Source organism: Nuphar pumila, chromosome 16 (assembly GCF_984573655.1).
Source record: "Nuphar pumila chromosome 16, dmNupPumi1.hap1.1, whole genome shotgun sequence".
Taxonomy (NCBI): domain Eukaryota; kingdom Viridiplantae; phylum Streptophyta; class Magnoliopsida; order Nymphaeales; family Nymphaeaceae; genus Nuphar; species Nuphar pumila.
This window is the reverse complement of record NC_143264.1, coordinates 73,238,368-73,265,364: the sequence shown is the minus strand read 5'-3', so window position 1 is coordinate 73,265,364 and position 26,997 is coordinate 73,238,368. Positions and strand designations below refer to the sequence as shown.

General features: G+C 35.9%; 1 protein-coding gene across 1 annotated transcript; it reads right to left on the bottom strand.

Annotated features, from left to right (window-relative positions):
• Positions 1-11,658: 11,658 nt before the first annotated feature.
• Positions 11,659-18,565, bottom strand: LOC149813567 (glycine-rich protein). The gene is made up of 3 exons (XM_089991146.1): positions 18,390-18,565; positions 16,471-16,679; positions 11,659-12,880 (listed from the first exon to the last, which is right to left on the bottom strand). Exons 1-3 carry the CDS (start codon positions 18,563-18,565, stop codon positions 11,829-11,831), a joined length of 1,437 nt encoding a protein of 478 aa, XP_089847272.1. The 3' UTR covers positions 11,659-11,828.
• Positions 18,566-26,997: the final 8,432 nt, after the last annotated feature.

Genomic DNA, 26,997 nt, shown 5'->3' with positions numbered 1-26,997 from the left:
CAAGAGAACCGAAATGTTAGTATTGATAAACAAAATATAATGAAATAAATTATATGCAATGCACCTAGTGTAATACAATCAAAGTAAATGGCTGAATGACACATAGACTAGCAATAAAGTGAAGGACAATAACAAAATTCAGATACGTGTTCTAAGACTGACAAAAAAAAATCATAGTGATTAAACCATGCATATATGTATTCTATGGTTGTCAAAAAAATGTCACAGTGATTCACGCCTGCATATAATGTTTATAAGACTGTCAAATAAATGTGTTTTGTATCACAATCATGCATATATGTGTTCTAAGGCAGTAAAACAATTTCATATTGATGAAATCATGCTTTTATGTGTTCTAAGATTGTCAAAAAACTTTCATAGTGATTCAATCATGCATATATGTGTTCTAAGGCAGTAAAAAAAATTCATAGTGATTCAATCATGCATGTATGTGTTCTAAGGCAGTAAAACAATTTCATAGTGATGAAATCATGCTTTTATGTGTTCTAAGATTATCAAAAAACTTTCATATTGATTCAATCATGCATATATGTGTTACAAGGCAGTCAAAAAACTTTTAGATATGCTAATATCATGCTCATATGTGTTCTAAAGTTGTCAAAAAACTTTCATAGTGATTCAATCATGCTCATATGTGTTCTAAGGCAGTAAAAAAACTTTCATAGTTATTCAATCATGCATATATGTATTTTAAGGTTGTCAAAAAAGTTTCATATTGATTCAATCAATCATATATGTGTTATAAAGCAGTAAAAAAACTTTCATATATGCTAAAAAAATGCTCATATGTGTTCTAAAGTTGTCATAGTGATGAAAGAATGCTTGTATGCGTTCTAAGGTTGTCAAAAAACTTTCATAGTGATTCAATCATGCACATATGTGTTATAAGACAGTGGAAAAATTTTATGGTGATGAAATCATGCTTATATGTGTTCAATCATGCATATACTAGCTTGAAATCTACCAACATGAAACAAATTACATGAATCTTTATACCTGACGGGCACCGGAGCTCATGTTGAATTCAGACGAAGTTCTCCTGTCCCAAAAAAAGTTGCACAACTCATTATGGATAAGGTTGGGAATGACTTCATGTAAAAAGTCACGCATTTTGTCTTTAAGACGCTGACATACACCATCCCAAGATATAGCAGGGTCAATCGGATGGTGAGAGTTGATGTTGGCGAGAGAACTCTGAGAGCCCTGGCTGCAGGAGGCAATGACTGATGTGGTGTTCATGTTACTCCCAAACCCGAACACACGACCCTTTTTGGGTTCACCAGTTGCAGTCACCCATGTTACATGATCAAAAGGCGGATGTTGAGTGGAGTCATCGCCATATCGCTCTACCATCTGCTGCTCGTATGACTCCTACAAAGTAATGATTACAATATGAATTAATAATTAATAATTACAATGTTTATGATAATGTAATTCATATTAATTTATATATTATAATATTTATTAATACAATAAATACATATCGATGTCACTCTCGCCTTCTCTGATACAAACTCTTCCGTGCTCTTACGTTTATGTGTTTCAACAAATAATCCTTATAAGGCACAATGCCTCATTTTTCAGCTTCCTGCAAGGTTAAATGATAAAAAAATAAATAAAAAAGTATGCAGGAATACTTATAAATTTGACAATATATATTGATGAATTATCATTTTCTTCTGGTAGCTCTTAAAAGTCCTAGATCCACCTAAGTGTGGATGGACATCGAGCATCTTTGCTTAGTTTTGTGCAACCTTTATTGAGTGGTTTCAAAATTCATTGCTTGCCCACTTGTCGCATATTCTCTCTCAATAATCTCTCTTGATAGTAGAAGGGTCATGGCCCTTCAGTTGCTTTTATTGCTGCAGTCTTTATATTGTGTAGTATGTCGGCAAATCGATTGACAACCACCTTCTGCCACACTACCCTCGTGTCCTCTTCGTTCGCAGTCGCGAAGTGATGCAATCCCTACAAATACTTTCAGAAAGTTAACACACATCACTATAACAAAAAATTAAATATGAATTACATTAGTTATGATAAACGATTACATACCATGAATGAAGACAATACTTCACGTACTCTTTTCATTGAGCGACCGGTCTTGCAAAATACTGCAGTAGTGACTTCTTAATTTCTCGTACTACTTCTTGTGACTCGAACCTCGTGCTGCACATGAATTGAAACATATTAACAATCGAATGTCGATATACACTATTTATAAGATAAGTATTGGATAAGTGACAATGAAATACTTACAGTCGACTATCGATATACACTATTTAAATGAGTCATCGTGTGTCAGACTAAGAAAACCCTACATCCGACTTTGTCTCGTGACGTGTATGAATAGATAGTGTAGGTGCGCCATGTGCAGGCAAACCATCACTTATAAAAAATTGAGTTAGAAATTCACACAATGCACATTTAAATTAATCAAGTATATAATTAGTTAAATGATATACCTATCGAAGCAGCCGTGAAGATGAAGGTTGAGATTGACTACCACTGGGTGCTCGACCACTGTGACCTCCATGAACCATATTCTAACAAATAAATTTTTTATTTAGATCAGTTACACAACTCTATATCTTCATGGATACATAATCAAATAAAAAATAACTTTATGCAATACATTTAAATATTGCAATACATTCAAATCATTGCAATATATTCAAATCATTCACATCAAATCTTTACAATATATTGCAAATCATTCAAATCATTCACATCAAATATTTCAATGCATTCAAATCATTCACATCAAACATTGCAATACATTCAAATCATTTCAATACATTCAAATCATTTAAATCATTCACATCAAATATAAGGTATGTATTACAAAATGTATTTCACTAGCTTGAGTATGCTTCATCATCACTTGTTTGACTTTCATATTCTTCTTCTTCCTCATCTTCCTCTTCGCCCACTTCTTCTTCATTGGACGCCCATCCACTTAGTATATCATTTAGATCACATTCTTCCATACGTGTGTCATCAGACAATAGAGATGTGACATGCAGACCATATGTGACATCATGACCATAAGAGAAGTCATACATATCATCTGATTGATAGTAATCACCCTCTTCAAAAATCTTGTCTTCCTGTAACTGATCATACTCGAGGTATAGTTTAGACTTCACATTTCAAACCTCCCACCATTCATTTCTATCTGACTTTCTTGTATTCATATATGAAGTATAGTAAACTTGTTGAGTTTGCGATGCTAATATGAATGATTCATATGTTCCAAACCTTGATTTATGATTCACCTCCATAATGCCTAAGGCTTTGTCGACTCTTGTTGCTGTGGGATCAAACCAATGACACTTGAATAAAGTTACCATGTTATTTATGCCTAAGTAAGTCAACTCAATTATTTTTTTCATAACAAAGTAGTAGTCAAGTTTATTTTCATCGTAACTACTACCCTTGACACACACACCACTATTCATCATTGACTTGTTTACACCATAGTCTTCTGTATGAAATCGATAACCATTTACGATATATTCGTTGTAACATTGCACAACTTTGGTCAGACCATTTTGTAAATCACATATTCCTTGGTCATTAACATCACCATGACGGACCTACAAGCATAAATGACTGTAAACACGTCTAATTAAGTAACATATTATTGTTTACACATAAATATTGCATATCATCACCTTTACCAACTCTTTCAACCATGCCACAAACTTATTTTCACATTCTTTTTGTAATTCTGAATCAGTGAGATGAAAAAGTTCTTTTCGCAACTCCAGATCAAATCACCTGCACTTAACAAATAATTATATTACCGAACCATGTACGTAGAGAACTCAGTGTAACATATTATATATACTTACTCGATATAGGGTCAATCTCTGAGCAATTAAAAAGGATATAGATTTGTGTTGCATCTTGCTCTCGATCTTGCAAGAGTCTTGACCTGCAACTGCCAAAGGCATTCCCAAGTGGTTTAAATATCGATAGTTTGTCAGCTACAATAACTTGTTCTTCATCATCATGACAAGGTGGGCAAGTGTAACATGTTGAAATATGTGGCTCAAGTACATAGATGAGAAATTTGAAATCTCTTCTAAAGTGTACTCCTCACAAATTGAACCTTTTTTTTAGGTCAAACATGCATCTGTCAACAATATACATCTCGTAATAAAAAAAATTTTAAATAGCATTAGAGAGAAAAATATATATAAAAAAATTATATTTCAAATGGGTACATCCACCGATATTGCACAGGACCACCAACCCTAAGTTTATATGGCAAGTGTATGATCACATGTTTCATAACGTCGAAAAATGCTGGAGGAAATATCTTCTTTAACTGACAAATAGTAGTGACGACAGAATCCTCTGGATTCTTTACTTCAATTACTATAACTTTCGATGACATAATGTTCTAAAAAATTGACTTAACTCAGATAATACCCCCCATATAGGTTTGTCTAACATATCATGGAATGCTAGGGAATGAACTGTTGCATGATAACATGACAATCATAGCCCTTCAATCCATATAATTGTCCATCGTCTATCTTCACAACCCGAACAATGTTAGAGATGTATCTATCTGGAGATCTCAACTGTCTCAACCACTGACATACCTGCTTTACTTGATCTGGTCTAAGCACGTACCTTGCCTTTGGTTTCAGTACTTTGCCATTATACTCTTTGAGTTCTAATTCTAGTCTTTTACATATTACTTTTAAATCCATACGGGCCTTCGAATTATCCTTCATTTTTCTTTTGACATTCATTACCGTATTGAACATATTATCAAACACATTTTTCTCCAAATGCATAACATCCAAATTATGTCGTATCAATAAGGTCGACCAATATGGTAGTTTTCAAAATATAGATTTCTTTGTCCAATTGTGATCCTTCTCAAATCCAAGGAAAAACCTTGCACTACGGGCATCTGTCAGTCCATATAGAAAGTATCACAATCGTCTTAAAATATCTATGCTAGACAACCGTATAGGTGAACCTTCTATTTCAGTTGTGCCTGCTTTGAATATATTTCTTTATCGTCGGAATGGATAGTCACTGGACAAAAATTGACGGTGATAATCAAACTAACACGGCTTCCTTCCATGCATCAATTTAAAAGATTTTATATCCTTCATGCAGTACGGATATGCCAACCTCTTATGTGTGTTCGAACCAGATAACATATCATATAGAGGGAAGTCACTAATTGTTCATAGAACATTAGCCTTCATATTGAAGTTTTGTTTTTTGTGGGCATCGTACGTGAGAACACCGTCATCCAACATAATTTTCAATTCATCAATCAATGACCTTAAATATACATCAAGATTTTAGCCCAGAGACGTCGGGCCAAGGATCAATAGAGACAAGAAAAGATTTTGACGCTTCATACACAAACTTGGAGGAAGGTTGTATGGGGTGACAAATACCGGTCAACATGAGTATGAGATTAATCTACCCCAAAATGGATTAAATTCATCTGTACATAAACTGAGCCTAACATTTCTCACTTCCATTGCGAAGGTCTGATTAGTACGATCAAAGTGCTTCTAAGCTTCCGCATCAACAGGATGCGTGATCTTGTCTTCATCATGCTGAACTTTATTTACATGTCATCTCATGTGTGTAGCTGTCCTCAAAGACATATGCAATTCTTGCAATCTAGGGGTGAGAGGGAAGTAGTGAAGTAACTTGTATGACACTTCTTTTGACCTCGTACTATCATTGCCTCTTGTCCTTGGCTTGAACCGAGGATGCCCACATGACGAACATGATCTGCTATTTTCTTGATCTTTGAAATACAATATTCAGTGATTTGGATAAGCATCTATCTTTTGATACCCCATACCTAAAGCGTTGACTATAACCTTCGCACGATAGAAATTTTATGACAATTTCTCATCGTTGGGCAACATATTCTTCACAATAGAGCACAAACGATCAAAAAATGATTGACTCAAATTATACCCGGACTTTAAATTCATTAGTTAAAGAACTGCAGACAAGATAGTAAGACTCTCACAACCATTTCAAAGTGGCTCATCAGCATCTCTAAGTAAATCATAAAATCTACTAGCTATATCATTTGCTGTTTCTTCCTCTACCCCAGTTGGTACATCACTAGGACCCATAGCAGAACCCAGTTCTAGTCCTGCAACATTAAATATCAAATCTATATATATGGATTATCATGCACCACATCCACTCGTGAGTCAAAATTGTTTCAAAATTCTTAAACCCTTCCTGTATAGGTGATGTCCTACGCCATGAGGTTCTACAAATCGATTGTTCTTACACATCGTGCATGGGCACCTGATCTGACCTGTGGGATCCACTGTATTGACACTTGTCATTGCAAATTCAATAAAACTATCAACACCATCCATATATTCAAGCAATACCTTATTGTCAACTATCCTACAGTACATCCATTCATGGTTTGCAACCATTTTGTTCTATGATGGTACAAATATTATCCTAACAAGTTAAAAGAGATTTATAAGAATGCTATGATGAAGAAAATATCTAATTTATCATGCATTCATGGTGAATGTAATGATTTGATATATATATCACACACACACACATATATATATATATATGATATCATTCAATCACAAGAACTATGATGCATGCATTGATAACTTAATATTTTCATGTGCAAAATCGTTCATTTGAAGCATATTTGAAGCATTGTTAACTTATCATTCATTTTCATGTGCAAACCCATTCATAACATGATACAATTATTTGAAGCATTTTTCATGATGCAATTTCACATGAAAGGCATAATCAAATTGAAAATAACTTCATACAAGCATGTATACAGTCACATCAAACATGACAATACATTCAAATCATTCATATCAAAACAATATCAAACATGTACATGCAGCAAACATACTTCAATATCCCGCTAATTACTACCATGACTAGCATGAAATCCAAACTCCAAAAATAAGAACACTTCTATTTTCATACATTAAAATCATGTTCAACATGATCTCTGAACTCCATCAAAGCAATCCTAGATATTCACAACTAAGTGAGTATGTGAACAAACAAGTGTTGCATCCAAGAAATTAAATAACCTGTGATGCGCTTGCATCACTTACTCACCATGGGTATTTACCCGATTTGCATTGCTTTTGCCTTTGCATTTTTTTTGAGTAACAAATTCAGGTACATTTAGTTGTAAGCAACACATCCAGATGAATTTCATACTTTGTATACAATATCAAGCCTAATTGAGTTCATAAATTTCATACATGTGTAGGCAATGCGGGGCTTAGGTCACGAAGACACTGCGTTAAAATAAAGTTTATTACCCAATGACAAGGGGGGTGACACCCTCTGTTGAAAATGAGCCCGGACATGGAGACACAAATCTCTGCTGAAAGCGAGACAGGCAGGAGTGCTGCCTCTGCCGGCAGTAAGGTCAAGACAGAGAGCGAAACCCCCTGCCGAAACATTCATAAGAGGCAGAGGGTGGGACCCCCCCAAAGGGAAGCATAGGGAGGCAAATACCGAGCTCCCTGCTGGGAATCAATCACGAGGCAAGTGGGTCTCGCCCCCTACCGAGGCAAAATAGCAGAGCAGAGGGTTCCGCCCCCTGTCGAGAAAACAAACAAGGGGCAAGGACTTCTCCCATTGTCGAATTTATTGAGGACAGGGGGGGCAGAGCCACCCCCTGCCAGGGAAAACAAAAGGGCAGAGGGCTTCTCCCCCTGTCGATCATAATGAGGACAGGGGGGCGACGCCTCACTACCAGAGAAGTCAAGAGGACAGAGGGCGAAGCTCTCTGTCGGCATTCAAAAGGATAGGAGCAAAGCCCTCAGTCCTGTTGGAGAAAACAAGAGGATAGGGACAGAGCCCCCTATTCTGCCGAAGAGATCAAGGGTAAGAGAAGGGCCTGGCATAGGCGATCGAGGCCTCTGCTAGCCCCGCTGACTACAGAGGGGTGGGGAGGGCTCTGCAGAGGCTGTCAGGCCTTTGCTAGTCCTCCGGCAACCATAGGGGGAAGGGAGAGGCTTCGATAGTGGTTGGCGGCCCTATGTCGAACCTCCGACGATGCTGATTTCAAGGAGAAACAACAAGGGGTAAAGGGGGAGGGTTACATGCGGGAGGCGTTGACGATCGTCACAGGCAGGGTCGACGCGAGGTGAGCAGGCTGGGGTCATCGGCTCGCCAGAAATCGCAGAGGAGGAGCAACGAGAGAGAGAATAAGAGAGGGAATGAGAGAGGAGGTCACAACCTGGGTCCCCTTCTGCGACCACTTGAAAGCTCAGGGGGGGGAGCCGTTTCAGGAAATCCCGAAGGGGTGAGGTCAGAAGGGGCTCGCCGACTGGAAAAATGATGAGAGCGAGAGAGAGTGGAGCAGAGGTGAGAGGGGGACTGAGTCGAAGGGGGAGGTCGATGGGCGGCATGCGACGAGCGAGGGATGAAACAAAAAGAGAAAGAAATGGGCTCGCATTAGGGTTTTACGGGAGAAATTAGCGACGAAATAATTCCGTCGCTACTTGGCGATGGAGTAGCGACAAAAAATTTCTGCCACTGATCTATCACTAAGTTGCGAAGGATCTTGAGACAAAATTTTTTCGTCGCTAATTAGCGATAAAATTAGCGACGAAAGTTTTTTTCGTCGCTAATTTTGTAAATAATCTGAATTTTAGCGACAGATAGTTTTCTCTAACTAATTCGTAGCAAATTTAGGACGGATTATTTCTGTAGCAAACTTCCATCGCTAATTAATGTTATTCTTGCAGTGAAACCAGTACACATCACGATCCATAATTAACATTGCATAAATATCCCTCACAAGTGCATCACATGTGAAAAATATTGTTTTGCAACCCTTTTCAGTTAAGAGAGATTTAAAAGCAATCATGGTATGCCAAATACTCAAGCATGTCCCATCATCTTCATGACTATTCTCAATAGTCTTGTCATCATTGTAAACATCCTTGTCTACCCCTTCTCTAGATGACTCTGTATGAACCAGACTCTTTAACCCCAGGATCAATATCTAGGAAATGCACACTCTTGCTGGGACACTGAGCTGCCAATTGTCCAAGACCCTAACAATGAAAACAATGAGTCACCTCTTTTGTTGCTCGAGTCTTTGACCTAGTTTGGGTTGCAGGCAACCACAAGACGTGCTTGGGACTTTGGGTTCGCTTTAGAGGACTTACTGCTTCCCATACTAGAAGAAGATGCTCACCTGACTGGAGGGCCACCCTTAGGCCAATCAGAAACATCCCGCACATGAAGTTGCCCTTCGCTTTTTTGTTTTAACTTTTCCTTAATGGTTAAAACATGTTGTATTGCCTAATCTACATTCAAAATCGATAAACAAGCCATTCATCATAAATATTATAGTGAAGGTCAGTAATATACCTAGTGACTTACTAATATTCGGTTTCCTGATGTCGACTTCGCAGATTCATGCGATGAAATTCTACCAATGTACTTTGCCATGGACTTTAAACCCTGTCGAAGTAAGAGGCATTGCCGCTATGCCTACTGAGAGTAACTGAGTGGGGTGAACTTGGTCTCCATGGTTCAAAAATCACATCCCACATCTCTATGAGTCCATGACCTTGGCCCTCATAAACCTGATACAGATCAGTCCACCGCAGCAACGCTAGTCCTCGTAGGTGGTCACTGCAATCTCTACCAGCTAGTGAACTGGAACATGCTGAGAAGAGAAGTATACATCTATTGTTATCTTTCAAACCCACCTCCACAAAGTTGTTGCACCACGTGGGATGATGCATTTAGTATTAATGTTGCAGTGATTAGTTACACTCTATTAACATCATTCATTGAGCCTTGTGTCGGCAACCCTAAGCTCATTGACATTGTATCACTGCTATGTTGATTCATGTTCTCTTTGGGTTTCTTCGAGACAAATCTATCTTCAATCAGCCATTTTTTCTGGCATCGCGAGAAGCCATCAAGTCGTCGTTCCAAAGCCACCATTCGTGTTCAGTTTTCATCATTCATCTCATTCATTGTTTTGTTCATGGACGCTATATCATCACCTAGAAGAAGAAAAATCTTTATCAAATATGTCATGTCCATTGGCAAATCCATCTATGCATCTTTGCATTCAACATCGATCGCTTCCACGTTTTTTCTGTATTCGCTTTCTTTAGTACATATCATTTAGCATATATATATATATATATATATATATATATATATATATATATATATATATATATATATATAGAGAGAGAGAGAGAGAGAGAGAGAGAGAGAGAGAGAGAGATATGCTCACAAGTTAGGTATTAAATGGGTTTTTTAGTCTTTTTCATTTTATGTATAATTTTTGACCGTACAAATGTGATCTATGTATTTGTTTTTATAAGGTTTGAAAAATCAATGGTCTAATTTTTTTTTTTAATTTTTGAGGTTCTAAATATCATTTTTTTCATCGAAAACACATGATCCGGGTGTGGATTGCTCATAAATTGACCATGCCCAACACATTTATGGGGTCAAAACTGCCAAAAAAACACAAGGGCAGAAAAACCTATTTAACATGTATCATTTAGCACTTAACGTGTGAGCGGCTACCAATTTCTCCATAGACAGATAGATGTTCGTATGTTTATGGCATACACGACCAAATTATTACTCAAGAGGAACCAGCATAACAGAAAAAAACATAAATTTTTTTGGATAGAGAAAGCTGGGTTAGGCAGATCCTTACTAACTACACAAACCGTACCATTGGGATTCCAACTTTGCAACGTTCTAACAAGGTAACGTGCATTAACTGCTCCTGCCAAACAAACGGAGCCCCATTGGTAAAAAAACAAAAGCAGTAGATGAAAAATTTCTTTGGATATTATTTGACCGTAGAAAGACCATAATGTTTCTTGTAACTTTCTCTAAGAAAATGGTGTACACTTTATGCATCGAAAGCATGATATTGAAATGTGACGTATTGTTTCATTTATTTTCTGACATGATATGGTTTTTTATGCTTTTCAAAAAGAAACAAACATGATATTGAAGTGGAGCAAAACGTGCATGGCTTTCCACTGGACGTCCACTCAAAAAATGTAATAAAAGAGAGTTCACACCACGAGGGAAATGAAAACCTGCTCAATAGAAAACCTCCCAAACCTATCCACTAAGAAACAATTATCTGATTTTTGATGTTTTTTCAAAATTTTGATCTTACAATGTATTCAACATGATAGATTTACTAGAAATAGATACTTGGATCATGCATTTTGGATTAAAAAAATGGTATTTAGAGCCTAAAAAAATTATGAAATTTTAGGCTTTTGATTTTTAAAATCTTATAAAAACATATCCATACGTCAAAATCAATGCTCCAACAACTGAATTCCTATAAAAACAAGCACATATATTACATCTGTAAAGTTAGAATTTCGAAAAAAATACCAAAAATCAGATAAATGTTTCTTAGTGGGTAGGTTTGGGAGGTTTTTTGTTAGGTAGGTACATTCCTCCACACCATAATATCATTTATACCGAACTTCACCTTGTGTTGGGACGTTGTATAACTGGTGGTGGTCTGCCTAACCCCATCCTATAAAAAAAAAGATATGTACCAAACTTCAAATACTTTTCATGGGAAAAAGTAACATCGATCACATGGAGCCCTAAGGCTCGCATTACAACATGGTACTTTGATCAATATGATTCCCAACACAAACTTATTTAAGAAACACACAGTATCACACTTAAAAACTTATAACGCAAGCACTTTGATAATTTAAAACTAGTCAAGCTTAATTAGGCACAGATGAAGCTGACCCTTCCTAATGATGGTAGCCACCATCACCTCCATATCCTCCACCACTGCCATGGCCACCTCCAGCACCATACCCACCACCACTGTCACCACCAGCACCTGCACCATAACCGGAACCGCCACCATAACCACCACCATGTGCACCGCCAGCACCATAGCCAGCACCACCTCCTGAGCCTCCTCCACTGCCGTATCCACCTCCATGCTCTCCTCCAGCACCATAGCCTTCACCACCTCCAGACCCTCCTCCACTGCCGTATCCACCTCCATGCTCTCCTCCAGCACCATAGCCTTCACCACCTCCTGACCCTCCTCCACTGCCGTATCCACCTCCATGCTCTCCTCCAGCACCATAGCCTTCACCACCTCCTGACCCTCCTCCACTGCCGTAACCACCTCCATGCACTCCTCCAGATCCATACCCGGCTCCACTGCCGCTACCACCACCGGAGCCATACCCACCACCATGTGCACCACCAGCACCATAACCAGCACCACTACCACCACCACCACCGATTCCATAACCAACTCCATGATCTCCTCCAGCACCATAACCACCACCACCACCACTACCATACCCTACTCCATGATCCCCTCCAGCACCATACCCACTACCACCACCACCACCACTACCATACCCAACTACGTGATCCCCTCCAGCACCATACCCACTACCACCACCACCACCACTACCATACCCAACTACGTGATCCCCTCCAACACCATACCCACTACCACCACCTCCACCGCTGCCATACCCTACTCCATGATCCCCTCCTGCACCATATCCACTACCACCACCTCCACCGCTGCCATACCCTACTCCATGATCCCCTCCAGCACCATACCCACTACCACCCCCTCCACCGCTGCCATACCCTACTCCATGATCTCCGCCAACACCATATCCACCCCCGCTACCACTACCACTACCATAACCAACTCCATGGTCTCCTCCTACACCAATACCAGGGCCAACTCCATTTCCACCAGCACCACCGTGACCATAGACAGTTGCTTCCCCTAGGGTCAAGAGAGCCCTAGAGGCAGCACATGTGCCTATGGCAAGCAGAAGAAGTAAGCAAACATACTTCACTCTATGGGTAGTCATTGTGAAGAATTTGTGACTCACTTATACTCTCACTAGGATGTGAGACAAATGGGAAGGCAATAAGGGGTATTTATAGCATTTAGAGACGCGTCTTGGATCATGAGAAGTGGTTGAGAGATACATGGACGGCCGCAAAGTTTAGAGCCTCTCATTTCTTTGAGGGCCTACATATCATCGAAAGCACACGTATTGCGCTTTATGATGTATAGTGCATGATCCTAGTGTACATTCAAAGTTAATTTTATCTGATCTAATGTGGGGTCCACGTGCCTCAGCATGGTATGGAGGTGAAGAATGTCTCTCATACACGAGCCCTTTTCACACGTCAAAACGAGAACTGGGTGAAAGGATTGAGAGAAGCTCCTATATGCCTACTATGAAAAGCTAAGAGGAAAAGCACCATCGATGTGACATGATGAGGACACTTAGAATTTGTGCAACCATTCTTGATTCTAGAGAATTCTTGTGTCTATCGATTAGCACCACTAGAATAACATGAAGAAGAGAAGTGGGAACATTTTTAACTAGTATTGTTAGTTTAACTTATTCAATTGGTAAACACTTGAGAATTTTGTGAGAATATTCCAAAATTTTCGGCTATTATTTAATGATATACCATGCAAAAGGAAAACAAAAACTTGCTTGTAATTTGATTGTGGAATTCATTGACAGAATTACATAGCGTAGTTCTAATCAATTACAAAATCGTATTGGCTGTTGCTATTTACTTGAACATTCATATTAAAAAAACTGGCCCTGCTTGCTGTTTGAAGTAGTAAGCTCAATGTTTGCATTATTCGACATTTTGAGATACGCTTTTGTTCTTTTAACTATTAAAGAATGGTTATCTTTAATTAGAAAAAGAGGAAGCTTCCGTCATTTGGTATATGAGAGAGAGAGAGGTTTCACATTGTTTTTTACCTACTGTTCAAAATCGGCAGTAAGAAATGGTCGGCACAAGGCGTCTGGACCAACCACCATGACGTATTGTTGTTTTTCTGAAAACGAAGATGGAAATTTCAAGTGTGTAGGGGGGAATTAAGCGTAGAAACAAAAATAGGAATAACTTTGAAAGAAGGATCCGAGTTTTGAACCCGACGTGAATCGAACACGCAACCTTCTGATCCATCATGTAGTGTAAATTCATGTGGAAAATATATAAAAGTAATGTCTTTTTTATGACAACGCATAAGGGACTTCAATGCAGAGTTGTTTATATAATGGGTAGGTGTTAAATGATACTTGCTAAATGAGTTTTTCAGGGGTTTTTCATTTTATTTTTAAATTCTGACCGTACAGATGTGATCTATATACTTGATTTTATAGGGATCAGCTCTTGAAGTGTTCTATTCCGACACATGGGTGGGTTTTTATAAGGTTAAAAAAATCAACAGTTTAAAAACTTTGTAAATTTTGAGGCTCCGAATATCATTTTTTTCATTAAAAACACGATCCAGGTGTGAATTCCTCATAAATCTACCACACCCAACACATTTATGGGGTAGGAACTGCGAAAAAAATGCCAAAAGGGCAGAAAAATCCATTTAGCACATATCCATTCCGCACCTACCCATTTGTCTCTCTATATAGATATATAGAGGAAGAGAGAGAACTGAACGTATTAGCGATTTTCATTATGCATGATTCTGAGTGTTAAAGAAAAAGAGAGATATTGTTCATATATTCTAGAAACACAGCAGGAGTCCGAGTGTAGGTTTAGCAAGGTTGACAGACTACTTCATCGTGCACGGATTTAGCAAAGTGCATTGATAATATCTTTTCTATTAGTCAATAAAGATAACCTAGAAGAATTTCTTCTAAATTAATTGCATAATATGGATTTTTTTTAAAAAGAAAATTGCACGATATGAATTTCATTAAGCATGATCTAGACCTATACACAATGATCAATGCATGCTTGGGAACTATATATATATATATATAAAGGGCCACTAGAATATGTTAATTGGAGCATGAAATGAGATTTTCATGGGATTCTTTTTGGGAAAATGACCATACTACGCCTGAGAATAACACTATTTCACAGCATAGCGGCAACATACCGCAATATTCTCCCAATAGCTGTCCACTTGATTTTCGTTGAATATGGGTATTTTTGATGATTTTATCCTTTGGTTGAAACATAAAAAAAAGTGATTTTCGCCCTCACCCCACTTTCGCAAAACATTTTACTTGCGAACCTCCAAATAAGAGCGCAACTAAAGATTCAACTAGGGATCTAAACAATGGAAGTCAATATTTGGAGTCATGATGACGATAACACCCTTTTGGCGGTGAAATATTAATTGTTTTTGCCATCACAGAACAACGACACTATGCTTTTAAGTGATGCGAGTTTCGCCTAAAAGTAGAAAAAGCAAAACTCTGTTTTGATAGTTGATACGGAACTATAACCTGCAGAAATGCGCAACAATTTGCAAAACTCTATTATGTGCAAAAAAACACAATTGAAACTTGTGGAAGTCGTTCAAAGAATAGTGAAACTCACTTCTTTGCAGAAAAATTAAAAACTATTTGTAACATATATAGTCATAACTGAAATGTACTTGCAACATGTATAGGATGAATTGAATAGTGAAACTCAGTCTTGTGCATAAAAACTAAAATTACTAGTAACAACAATTATGAACAAATATGAAAAATGTACGCACATGCATAACAAGCACATATTTATTGAAATATTTATATTAATTAATAATTTTTTTTGATAATGAAGTGAGATGTGTCTTATGAGTCTTCGAAGTCTTATGAGGCACTATTCAATTGTCACCCAATTGCCTTAGTTGAGTTTTGACATGTGATCTTCGAAGTCAATAGTCAATGATAAATATAGCATGTGATCTTCCACCTCATTGTCACCCAATTGCCTTAGTTGAGTTTTGACATTCTTTATCATTGATTTCAATCTTTTATATTTTCTTAAAGCTTGAAAATATTTTACAATTTAAAATTTGAGAAATATCACAGGAATTAACATAATAAACACAAATATATAAACTTAACTATGATATTAACACAAAAGTATTTCAAAACTTACAGTGCTGAGTTTTATTTGTGCATTATTGTCACAAAGGTTATCATGGAAAATGACTCCAAAAGACTGACCATGTACCCTAGTTCGAACCCTTGGCCATCTAAGACTTTGATGGCTTCACCTCCATCATCCTAAGTCAGAAACTTAAAGCCTAAATATGTTGTTAAATTGTGGCCCTGTTTTCTATTATTCAAACCTTGAGTTCTAGTTGTGCATGATGTCAGTCCTAATGCAATCAGTTGACACATTCTTAGTTGCCGCACTACTCAATTGACATCCTGACACTCAACCTCCATCATATTGTGCATCCACATATGTCACCTTGCTAACTTCACGATATCTAAGACTACCTCATGATCCATGTCCTTACTTTTGTTGTATGGTCTCCAAGCAACCTATTATATACAATATATCATATGATAATTATGCAATATAAAATTTTGACAAAGAAGAAAAATATATCATGTAAATAATAATTATTACTTATGTCATCCTCACATAATCGATCCATCACACAAGCAGTTTCATACCATTCCTCTTCCAAGAACATATGCTTCTCCCACACTCCTGAACGCTTTGGGTTAGACTGTTCGTCCTTGTTAGATGCGCTCCAAAATGCACAAACGAGAAAACTGATAGACTGTGGATTGTTGTTCATGTGAGTTGATGTCAATGTGCTTCCACCTCCAAATCTGTCAATATAGTAACATTGACAAATGCCATTTTTTCATACAATTCAAACAAAACAAAACACAAATAGTTGGTGAACATACCTCTATAAAAAAAATCATGTCGTAAAGATTCTTTAGACCTTTGTGTACTGCAACAAGTGATACATAGCAAGGGCAATGACACCCCATGCATACTCTTGAACCTTGCTCAAGTTAATAAGGAGATGTAAATATCCTGCAATGACGTGGCCACCAGTCACATCTCCAAATAAGTAGAACCCAAAAAAATACTTGAGAAATGATTGAAGCTCCTTGTTTGCATATGGTCTTGGAGCTTAAACTGGTTTTTTCTTCTCATGGTATGTACATCACAACCATCTTAGCGTGATTCTCTTTTTCTTCTCATGGCACATTCTCCCAAATACTGCTTTGCCAACTTCTTCACATCCACCAGCCTACTACCAGAGACAGGTCTATCCTGACACTTTAAACCCATAATGCGTGTCATATCCTCTAAAGTCATGGTTATCTCAAAATCTGAAAATTAGAATGTGTTTGTATTTATATTCCATCTATTGTCCATTACATCTACTTTAGTATTCTTGAATCTCCATGGCTTAACCTCTAAAAACTTTATAAAGTGCATCACATTGAGTCGTGTCTTCTGAAACATGATGAGTGATATGTACTACTCATGAATCGAATGCGACTCCAACTTATCTGAAAGAACCACATTAGTTGTAAAAAATAATAGCGTTTGGCATAATTAGTTAACTAATTATATAATGAGCTACTCACTAACATGTAGTAAGTTTTGTTAAGCTTATTGTTCTTTCCTCTCCTTGAATGCATTTCAGCCTAGGTGGTTTGAGGATAGGTATTGTGACATTCTTAACATATATCTTCTCTGTGTGCAGAGACACACTCTCCTCTCTAGTATCTTCCTCTCTTATATGCACTGCTGGTGATTCATCCCCCTCGGTGATTGGTGGATCACTACTTGCATGTACCCTTTTGTATGCACCACTTGCATGTTACTATATGAACCACCATAGGTGTTTTCGTAGGTTTTGAACCGAAAGAAATTGGTACTATACACCCTCAAACAACGAATCTTTCATAGACAATTCCTTTCTCGTACACATATGATTGTAACTCTATTATTACAACTCCTTCTAAATATGACCTTACAATTTTGTTATATCACATAATTTTCAGCCACTCTCGACAAATCTTCACATTATCAAAATGCAGATTAATATAAAGAGCGCTGCCTATTGATGACCAGATTGCAGATGAAAAACACATGCTTCCTCACATTCTTTCAAACATCCATTCATTTTCTTGATCAACACGCAGACTTACAAACAAAATGCTCTATAATTTGCTTCAAGCGAAATCCACATACCACATTTCTGCAAAGCATTAACCACGTTGAGAATTTTCATGATGTGTTATAATGCAAAATGTTTATACGTATCATATAATCATATTATGTTCTTTGAGCTTCTTGGTTTGCGTTTTTCATATTCCATTCATCTTTGTCAACATGAATATCTTTATTATCATCTTCGTCTTTATCTTCACATGCATTTGACATATCATAGTGTAACACATCATCAAAACTTTGGGAGGATGAATCTCCTCTAAATGATAATTTAACATGCATATTCTATATTCTGTTTTAACGAGAATGATATTGAATGTTCATTCCAATTATATAAGGCATACCTTAAGTTTGTAGGGTCATCAACGTCACTCGTTAGTTGACTTGCATCATAACCATGTGTTTCATCTTTTGTATTGTTTATGTGGACATCTATTTCATTTGCCACATTATCCATGTAATCAACTTCATCAAGTGTTGCATTAGGATAGTGTGACTTATTATGCAGTTGCATTGACATGTGGTGTCCTTCACAATTAAGCTCCTCATCTCATGCATCCCTTCAAAGTGTGTAGCTACATGCAATTGCATACCCTCTACTTGTGCATTGTTCATCAAATGTATACTATTCTCCTTATGTGCATCACTTTCTACATAGAATGGGTCTTTATCATGAGTACCATCATCAATTTAGTTTAATCAAAGCTTATGTACTTCATTGTGCTCTTATGCACAACTTTTCTTGAAACCACGTCACTATGAACGTGCATGCCAAATTAAGTTATGTTATACTTTCACATTTTTGTTAAATTCATATTTACAAACATGTCTTTATCATGTGTAGGCATTCTCTCCAATGATGGGTCTTCATTGACAACATCATCCCTTAATTCAAATCTTATGTGTTTTTAGGATGCCTTGTTGAGCTCTCCTATCCTTGGAGTGTGCAAGCTCTCTGGGTCACTATCTCTGTGCTTCTTCAACCTATCATCTCCATCACGAGAAATCACAAGATAAACATCAATATCACTCAACATAGAAGGCACATCTCCATCATCTTGAATGCACATCAACCTTATATTACCATCAAAATCCTTTTTTCGAAATCTAAAGCGAAACCTCAGCTCTCCTTCGACTAGCCCAATTTTTTGATTCCTCAATTCAACATCATTGAAGTTGTTGCTTCTCAATAGCAAAAATCCTCATCATCAACATAGCGATAGTAAAACCTTACGCTTTCTAGATCCATCGTAACTTAATTTTTTGCAAAGTACTTGACATTAAAATCTTAAGCAATGGCTACACTTATAATACAAAACATATATTGATGCCATGTTAACTTGAATAACATGCCAAAAACAATCAATAGTATAAGACTAAATAGAAAAATACACAACCATATAGCCAATAAATAAAAAAAATATAGAATACAAATGAAAACATGACAATGTTTGACAATCTTCTACATGATTGCATTGGATAATCCATATGCACACACACAAATGGTGATGTTATTGCACTGTGAGTGTACCTGTACATCACATTCATGTGGTATGAAATTTTCAACTTCATAGTCTGCAAAGCATCAACAATGTGTATAAATGAAATAATGAATATCTATAAATTCTATAAAATAAGGTCGACAATAAAAAACATATTTATAAGAAATGATACAACCACAGAAGGCCCATTAAAATCTCATAGGAATAGGCCAAAACATTTCATGAGAAAATATAAATGCATAGCTTACAAGAAAGGCCCTTCAAAATCTCACAAAAGTAGGTTGACAACATCACACAAAAGGAGGTTGACAACAATTAGATGAAACAATGCACAAAAATTTCAAACAAGAATATAAAAAATCATCGGGTGAAAGTGCAAAAGAACAACCAAAGGCAAATAGTAGCTGAAACAGTTGATGGCATTGTCACTAAAAAAATCTACTGGAAATCTTGTTGGGAAAAGTGCGAAGGGGCTTAGTGACATGAAACCAATAGAGAGCTCTTCCATGGAAACTGGTGCATAGTCAACCAATAAGCAATTTTGCAAATTAGGCTTTTATACAAAAAAGAGTTTTGCCAAGAACATAGTTTTGTAGAAAATGAGTTTCACTTGAATTATAAAGACATGAGAGTTCTGTTGAAGGTCTAAGAGTTTCATTGGCAAAAGAGTTATGCTGAAAACTTGACTTTGATTGAGAAATTTTAACACATCAGAGAGTTTCACTATTAGCGAAAGAGACACTCATTATTTAGACTTAAAGGCAAAACTCATATCCATATAAAAGTAGAGTTTCACTTATATGTATAACCAAAACCTCTATATGGATTTTCAGCAAAAGGATGTCATCATAAGATCCAAACTTTCGCTATCTAGATACCATATGAATCTTAGTTGCACTCTTATTTGGACTTTTGCAAGAAAGGAGTTTTCTGAAAGGGTAATTAATGTGAAAGCCACTTTTTTATGTTCCAACAGAAGGGTAAAATTATAAAAAATACCCCCATATTCAGCAAAAATTGAGCGAGTGGGAATTCAAAGAATATTGCGATATCTTGCGACTATGATATGAAATAACATTATTCTCAAGAATTGTATAGTTATTTTTTATATTTTTCCTTAAATTTCACCGTATGAATTTGATCTAGATGCTTTTTTTTATAGAAATAGATTCATGGATCATCCAATTATGATACATAAGAGAATCAACAACTTAAATTTTTTATAAATATTCAAGCATCAAAAAATTATATTTTTTTTATCAAAAATACATGATCCAACAATCCATTCCTAGCAAATGAACCATGCTAAATAAATCTACATGCTTGGGTTTGTAAACAAATGTCAAAAATGCCTACTTTATACTCTGATTCACATATTTCCAATTAACATATTTTTGGTGACCCTATATATATAATTACAACATATTTGCGGGATTGGCTATGTAAGTATAATGTTACGTTGTTTTAGAATGAAACAAAAGTTAAGCTAGAGGAGACAAACGTATATTTGTATGCATAATTATATGACATGCACTACAAAGATAAGGGTCAATAGAGACAATTTTTCTCACTGCTATTGTTCTATTTGTCGCTTCTATTGGCTTATAATGGCGATAATTCTCGTCGATATGTAAAACCTGTAAATTTTGATCATTTTTAAAAATAAATAAAAGTGAATTTTCTTCAAAATAATGATGATCATGTGTTCTTATTCGAAGGCTTTGGATCCAAATGGATCTGGACCGGATCATATAGAACCTATAGTTGGATCCAATTATAGTAAATGGATTTGGATCCTGAGAGGATCCAAAACCCATTTGGAATCCAATTAGATTTCTATGGTCCAAATATTTTATATAACCCCAATCAAAATCCGAAAAAACAATTAGAGGGTGGTATAAATCCATGCTCTAACCGAAAATTCAAGACCCATTAGAAAACCACATGTATATAAATAAATTAAAGTAGTCATAATTATAACAAAAATGTGGGGTGTTGTTGTGGAGATGTTTGTTGCCTCATTGGGTGTTGACACGAGTTCAAAACCCACAACACACACACGATTTTGGTGAGAGAGCGTTACATTCCTTTTTTGACAAATGACCACACCACTCATACATATACAAATAAATTAACGAAGACTTAAATTGCAATGAAAAGAACAATAGTGTGGTGGACGAAAATTCCAAAATAAGAAACTCAACTAGGGTTTTGAGATTCAAATCTTGTTTTTTTTTGAATCATGAAAAAAGATTCCCCATTTAGCACATGTTTTCCCTATAAGTTGTAAGTAGAATTTAAAGAAGCAAATTTTGGAAATTTGCCATAGTGCAATACACGTTTTGATTGGCTCAATATCTCTCTCTTCTCTCTCATTCCCCAGAATTTTCCTCTCTTCCCTGCTACACCTCAGTCTTGCCAAGCCATCATACCTAGTGGAGTGCTGAACGAGGGAGCCACTGGAGGAAGGATTTTGAGCTTGGAACCAGCCACGTCATGCGGGAGTGTTTGGTGATTTGAATCATTGGTAGAGGTAGGGGCATTCTGTTTGTATATAGTTGCTTAGGAACGTGTAACACACGTAGGTACCAACAGTCTGGATATGTACAACAATACATATCCGTGAGACTAGAGGCATATATGGTACCAAGTGAATCACGGTTGTTCAAAACATAAGCCTTCTCATGTGATTAGTTTAAATCTATATGAACAAAATATGCAGTATTTTAGAGCATATAGCGATTATCATGTCCTCAGGTGAATTGTTTAAATTTGTATAAACAGAAAATAATTTCGCATTTTTTTGGACCATATAGAGATTTTTGTTTTGTCATGTAGTTTAATTTGAATCCGTACAAACAAAAAATACATTTGCAAATTCTGGACCATATAGTGATTGTCGTGTTATCATGTAATTTATTTCAGATCTACACAAACATAAAGTAAATGTGTATCACCAAATTATATTATGTGAATTAACATGTGTATCATCGTGTTATTATGAGATTTAGTTTAGATAAAAAATATATATATCTAGAAGATAATTAAGTATGATCGGATCACATCGTTGTTGCATATAAAATAAAACTTCATATATCATGTTACCATTGAATTACTTTAGATATGTACAAAAAAATATACATATGTGCATGATCGGATAGTATTGTTATTTAGTGCTTATATTATGGGATTAACATTTAATTTATTCTGAACTTATACAAATAGAAGACAAATAGTCATGATTGAATCACATCATGGTTTTCATTTTAAATTGGTCAAGAATATGTATCATGCTATCCTTGATCTCTTATTATTATTAGATCGGTTAAAGTATATACAAGGCTGTTATTTGTATTTCAATTTTCTTCGAAATTGATCTGTCATGAAATGAAAAAAAATACAACGTTATGCAGGGTGTAGTGTACCCAAATGAGAAGGTTGGCTGTAGCCCAGCCTGCAAAAAAATATATACATAAAGAAAAAAAAACATATATATGACCATAATATAGTTAGAATTATGATCAGACCTGTCAAAGGGTGTACATGACCTTGTGGTATTGTGCTATCAGATCTGCAAAAAAAACAAAACAAAACACACCGACAAGGCCTGATGGCGTTGCATGAGATGTGCGCTGCCATGTAATTGGCGCACAACCATCATCGGATGACTTGCTAGGTGCTGCAGACCCAAACAACACATAGGTCGTTCCAATGGGTTTTGCTGCAACCCCAGTTGGCCTTCTAAAAAAAATGGTATATCATGTAGTCCGGGTGTTTTAGACCACAATGGAAGCGATCTGTCGCAGCCCCAATTCATCGTTCAGATAGGATATTAATCAGGTGATAAACATGATTGACTGGGTGCTGCAGACCAGACAACAACTCATACTTTGTCTATGAGGTCTATAGTAGACAAAATGTAAAACAAAAAATATATATATATATATATATATATATATATATATATATATATATATATATATATATATATAATGGAGAATGCAAACGATGTAGGTTTGCTACATTGGACGAACAAACACCTAATCGGCTTAAGTTCTGGGATGATATTGGTCCAAGAATAATTACAATCTCAACTTGTCCATGTTGATATATACTTGTGACAAAACCAAAATTTAAATGATTCTCACATCATACTTCAAATGGTGTAAATTCACAAGAAGTGTTTACAGTTCGAGTATAATCTAGTGTTCAGTTAAGAGAAACTAATATCACACTAAGAAGAGAATGTTGTGTAAGTCAAATATATATAACAATGGATTTTTCATGGGCAAGCGATTTGCCAAGGTGACTTGACATGTAAAATAAGAGTATTAGGCAAACATGAACTTGTGGTTTGTGGATAATTGTCTGAGTGCTTACTCGCACCTTGACAGACCCAATTATACTTATTACCACCCGAGTGCGGGATGAAATTTTGGCATCTCTATGAGATGCTGTGAGATGAACCAAAATAATATACAAACTTATGTAAACACTCTTAACAAAAAGATTCAGGATTTTTGGGTATACTTGAAAGATGGTATATGTTATTAGATTTCTTGGGTTTTTGGTACACCTAAAAGTTGGTGTATGTTACTAGACTCGTGGTCTACATAAAGAGGTAGACGATATGAACTCTGTGGGACATTCTTGCGTTTATGAGAGTGAGGCATCTCACCCAGTCCCCAATCCTCGAAGTTAGCACCCGATCCCTACTCCCCAAAGTTAGGGGTCCGGGACTACCAATGTGTCCTAGGTGGTATGTCCAAATCTTCTTCAAAAGTTTCTAGAATGCATCATATTTATAGTTTCTGCCATTGGAGAGTACTCTCTCGGTCGTGAACTGTCTCCTTTGAGTATCCGTATGGTTTGTTACTCGAGTTACTTAATAAAATCTTAATGAACCCCCAAGTGGTCTTGGTCAGCTACGACGTTTAACCTATGCATACCCACAATGTAAGTTAATAAGACAAACCTAAATTTTTACCTTATTTATATACTGTTTGTTGTTCAAGATGGTGAATGCTCTGGTTTAGATGTTTATGAAATGTTACTATTGTTGTAGTTCGTGTAGTATATGCAAGAGTATACACTTGCATATTTGACAGTTGTATGTTTACCTGTACACATAGTACTATGCACATATATAGTTATAGAATATTTCTTACTCAGACTGGTTGTAGTCTGACACATCTATTTCTCTTGTTTTCATAGGAAGCAAATGAGGTACCCAGAGCGTATTGCGGGCATCGTCACAAGCAGAGCCATGAAATCACATATTTACAGTCTTGCAAAACTCTGGCAGATTATGAGTTATTATTATTAATTCATGTAATAAAAATTTGACTTTTAATTATTTGAAGGATATTTTCTATGGTATGAATCATCTCTTTTATACCCTGTAGCTCACCCAACCATTTGACTTAATGATTAACCAATTAATCCATTGCAAATAAAAAAAATCAAAAATTTTGAGTCAAATCTTTGGGGTGTTACAGATAAGTCACCATAAAGAAATAATCTTTGTTGACCGATAACGATGATATTTATAGGTTGTTTTCAAAGGTGACCCAACACCAGCGAGATTACTTCTTGAAACTGAAAACACTAATAGCGATGAGGTAGCCTATAATGATGAGATTGTTTTAAAGGTGAAATACCCTATAGCGGCGCGATCTTTGTATTGCCATTATAAACTACCTATAGGTTACAACATTCATGTGTCGCCGTTATAGCCTATAGCGGTGAACGTTAACTTGCCATTATAGGCTATAAACCTACAAATTAAAAATTAGCAATTAGTTTTTTTTTACATTCAAATACATCAACAAAAACTTTAAATATACTAAAATTAACAACTGATACATACATTCAACAAAAACAACATTACACTTCAAATATTCAACTTTAAATATACATCCTCAAACATTCATTTCAAACATGCATCTTCAAATTTCAATATACTTCAAACTAATGACATACACTTGAAATATACATTCAACAAAAACTTTAAATACACTTCAAAAAACAAACATGCATTTTAAATATGACTCTATAACGGTGATATAATTGTCATTGTCATAAAGTAAAACCCACCGTTATAGAGTAAAACCCTATAACAGCTTGATTCAGATCTCATCGTTGTTGATTTATAATGGTGAGATCTTCTTGCCATTAAATACATCTGCTAATGTATTTTAACACAAAATCTAATGGCCAAAAAATTTTGCCATTATAAATAGGTCTTTAATGGCAAGATGTGTACAAGAACAAGGCATTTGTGGGGACATAAATATCACCGTTATTGATCAAGCTATAACAATGACATTCATGGTTGTAGTAGTATAATAATGACGATATATTTATGTCTCTGCCATTCCTATCGATTAGTAAAGATAAAAATCTTGTCGTTATTGCTTTACCAATAGTAGTGAGTTTTGTTGTCACAGTTAAAGAGTCGCCGACCCTCATCCTTGTAATGTAGGATTATAAAGCTGACATGTGATTATATGCTCAGTTTCACTCATCTCCTATGTCATCCCCCATCTTCATATCCCTCTTAAATCTTATGATGCAAGTTGCTTTGATCAAGTTTGTCCCTATAGATGGATTCAACATAGTCAATTTAATAAGAATCAACCCTTGGATCTTATTATGTCAACAAAAAAAATATATAATTTTTTAAATGACAAAATCTTGTTTCTTGTCAATAGTTGAATTTTGACTTGCCAAAAAATCCTCGACGATTTAAATGTTGATCTTCACTAAATGAATGATATAGATAAAATTTGTGGAGTTCGATTTGATCAAAACAACTTGCATCAATGAAATCCCAAAGGGGATGAGTGGATCCAATCTGTGCGCAATCGACACTTCTTGAAGGTGGTGGATTTTGTGTGCCATGGAGAGAGAGAGGTAGCTGCTAATGACTTTTTTAGTTAACAGCTATGCTAACCAGGATTTTGAAGATTTTTTTTCATGTTTTTCTTAAATCTGACCATAAAGATGTGTTCTCCATACTTGATTTTATAGGATCAAGTCTTGGATCATCCGATTTGGGTACTCATGTAGGCTTTTATAAGGTTTAAAAAATCAACGGTCTAATTTAAATATTCATGGCTTAAAATCATGTTTTTCATAAAAAACACGATTCAAGTTTCATTTCCTAATATATCGACCATGTTGATCACATCCGTACAGTCAGGTTTAATTAATGCATGGGAAAAACCCTTCAAAAGCTCAATTAGCACGGTGGCTTGCTAGAAAAGCGGTCAGCAGTTACCACCTTATATATATATATATATATATATATATATATATATATATATATATATATATATATATATATATATATATATATATATATATATATATATATATATATATATATATATATATATATATATGAGAACTAATTGTAAACCACTATTTTCATAGATTTGTTATCCTT

Bases quoted from the DNA above. Each gene is read 5' to 3' on its own strand.
- LOC149813567 (XM_089991146.1), bottom strand. From the start codon at position 18,565: ATGTCAATGCAACTGCATAATAAGTCACACTATCCTAATGCAACACTT. The intron at 16,680-18,389 runs GTATGCCTTATA...CTATATTGACAG, and splicing joins GATGACCCTACAAACTTAAG to ATTTGGAGGTGGAAGCACAT. The intron at 12,881-16,470 runs GTAATAATTATT...TGCTTGCCATAG, and splicing joins ATTATGTGAGGATGACATAA to GCACATGTGCTGCCTCTAGG.